At 41.5% G+C, this 2,754-nt stretch overlaps 1 protein-coding gene across 1 annotated transcript; it reads right to left on the reverse strand.

The window, feature by feature from the left end:
- Positions 1 to 382: 382 nt before the first annotated feature.
- Positions 383 to 1,298, reverse strand: OR10AD1 (olfactory receptor family 10 subfamily AD member 1; the record flags this gene model as incomplete). The annotated part of the gene is given in 6 exon segments (XM_082850961.1): positions 383 to 454; positions 458 to 552; positions 555 to 767; positions 770 to 991; positions 994 to 1,217; positions 1,219 to 1,298. Coding segments are annotated over 6 exon segments (888 nt in total). The 5' UTR covers positions 1,281 to 1,298.
- Between the last annotated feature and the right edge of the window lie 1,456 nt (positions 1,299 to 2,754).

The raw sequence follows: 2,754 nt of genomic DNA on the forward strand, positions 1-2,754 counted from the left end.
GTGGAGTGTGAGAAAGAAAAACAGATTAAAATGATAAGTTGAAAGAGAAAAAAGTTTACCTAAATGTATATGCAGAACTCAGGCTAGGAAGAGCATGTATAGAAAGAAAATGAAATGGACTTAAGTGTGCTTATAGATCCTGTTGTGATAACTTAGAAGAAAATCACTCAGGAAAGTCTCAAATTCTCCTGAGGAGGGTCCAAGAGAAAACAGTGCTTAAAGTTACATCAGACAGACGAGCATTAGACATCAATAGGATCTTCCAGGTCTGATGCTATTGCAAAGGAAGCTATGAATGCTCTTTCCTGGAGCCTTTCAGCACTGGAGAGTTACCCAATAGTCAGGGTTGGAGGAGGGATCTTCCCCTCCAGGAGTCTTCCCACTAGACAGACTCTGCCTGGGAAAAGCTGCTCCTCCCAAAGGCCCTCACCATGGCCCCTTTCATTTCTTTATTTCAAAAACTGGAGATGATGGGGTTGCACATGGGGGTGATAATGGTGTAGAGGAGAGAGAAAGGCTTGTCTTTGTCAGGACCATGTGTGCTGTGTGGTTCATGTAAGAGAACATGGCTGAGGTGTAGAAAAAGATGACCACAGTCAGATGGGAGGCACAAGTAGAGAAGGTCTTCCCCAGACCAGAGGAGGAGGCTCTGCCCAGAATGGAGGCCAGGATGCGGGCATAAGAGATGACAGTGAGCACCATGGGGCTGAGCAGCACCACAATGGCATCGGCAAAGATGACTCTCAGACTAAACTGGGGGTCTCCATAGAGAGAGCAATCACTATGGGGGCCTCGCAGAAGAAGTTTTCTATGTGGTTGTCTCTGCAGAAGGGATTCTGGAATAACATATACTCAAGAAAGATGCCATTGATCAGCCCAAAGAACCAGGCAGTACTCACCAGCGTCACATGGACCTGCTGGATCATGATCTGGGCACAGCTAAGTGGGTGGCAGATAGCAACATAATGGTCATAGACCATGAAAGCCAAGCCACACCCACACCAAAAACCAGATACATGTGGGTCAAGCACGAGGCAAAGGAGACAACACAGTTCTTGACCACCAGGTGGATCCACATCAGCATTCCACCAGGTGGAATGGTGGTAGGAACGGAGTAGATATTCAGGAAGGATAGGTGGCCAAAGAACTGCATGGGGCTGTTGAGCCTGGGATCTGTCCAGCTGATGAAGATGATGAGGCCATTCATGGGCATGGCAGAGGGCTAGGAAGAGGACAAAGGGCAATGCCCATGTGGAAGGGGAGCTCTGCTCGAAGCCCATGAGGATAAACTCTATCACTGTGCTCCTATTCCCTATATCCACAATCTGAGGCCTGCTTGAAGACGGAGGACAGCAAAACACAGACAGGATACCTGTGTACAGGTTTTATCCACTTGTATAAAAATAGATTGAGGGCAAAAGGGTGAAAGAGATGGGAATTTCAGTAAACTCCATGTGAGTCGGCAGTGTAATGGGCACTGAAAATACCAGTTCTACTGTAGGCAGGAATAATGGAAACATATTATGAACCAAGAGAGATTCTGTTGTACTTCGTATGAATCAAGAGAGATTCTGTTGTACTTCGTATGAATCAAGAGAGATTCTGTTGTACTTCGTATGATTCTGTTGTACTTCGTATGAATCAAGTTGGACCTGAAATACTGTATCCAGTTCTGTGATATCTACTTCAAATGATTATATACCAATGGGATTATGTTCAGAGACAAAAAAGATTGCGAATGATCTAGGAACCACGTGACAAAGAACAGTATGGAGGTTCCTTAAAAACTACAAACCCAAACAGACACTCACCAAGACATATCATAATTAAAATGGCAAAAGTTAAAGAGAGAATACAAAAGGCAGCAAGAGAAAGACAAAGGGTCATATTACAAGGGAACCCTGAGGCTATCAGTTGACTTTTCTGTAGAAACTTTGCAGGCTAGAAGGGAGGGGCATTATATATTTAAAGTGCTGAAAGAGAAAAACCTGCAACTCAAGACACTCTACCCAGCAAAGTTATCATTAAGAATTGAAGGAAATATAAAGAACTTCTCAGAGAACCAAAAACTAAGAGTTCATCAATACTAAACCAACCTTACAAGAAATGTTAAAGAGTCTTCTCTAAATGGCAAAGTAAAGGCTGCAACAAGAAGTAAGAATCTATAGGAAAGGAAAACCCCCACTAGTAAAGGCAAATATATAGTAAAGGCTGTGGATCAACCACTTAAATAAGCTGGTATGAAGATTAAAAGACAAAAAATATAAAATCAACTATAACTGCAATAAACAGTTAAGGGATAAACACGAAGATGTAAGATATGACATAATAAAACACAAAACGTGGCGGGGGGGAGAAAAAATGTAGATCTTTTGGAATGTGCTTGAACTTAAATGATTACCAGTTTAAAACAAGTAGACATAGTTATAGGTCAATATATATGAACCCCATTGTAATCACAAATCAAAAATATACAACAGATATACAAAAACTAGAGAGAAGGGAACACAAACATACCATTGAAACAAATCATCAAACCACAAGGGAAGAAACTAAAAGGAGAAGAACAGAACAGAGAACTACAAAAACACCTGGAAAACAAGTGCAAAATGGCAATAAGTACACAACTATCAATAATTACTTTAAGTGTCAATTGGACTAAATCCTCCAATCAAAAGACATAGGATGGCTGATTGGATAAGCAAAAAAGGTCTTTCTACCTGCTTCTTAAAAGAGACTCACTTCAGCGCTAAA

This window comes from Leucopleurus acutus (genome assembly GCF_964270905.1).
Source record: "Leucopleurus acutus genome assembly, chromosome: 11".
Taxonomy (NCBI): Eukaryota; Metazoa; Chordata; class Mammalia; order Artiodactyla; family Delphinidae; genus Leucopleurus; species Leucopleurus acutus.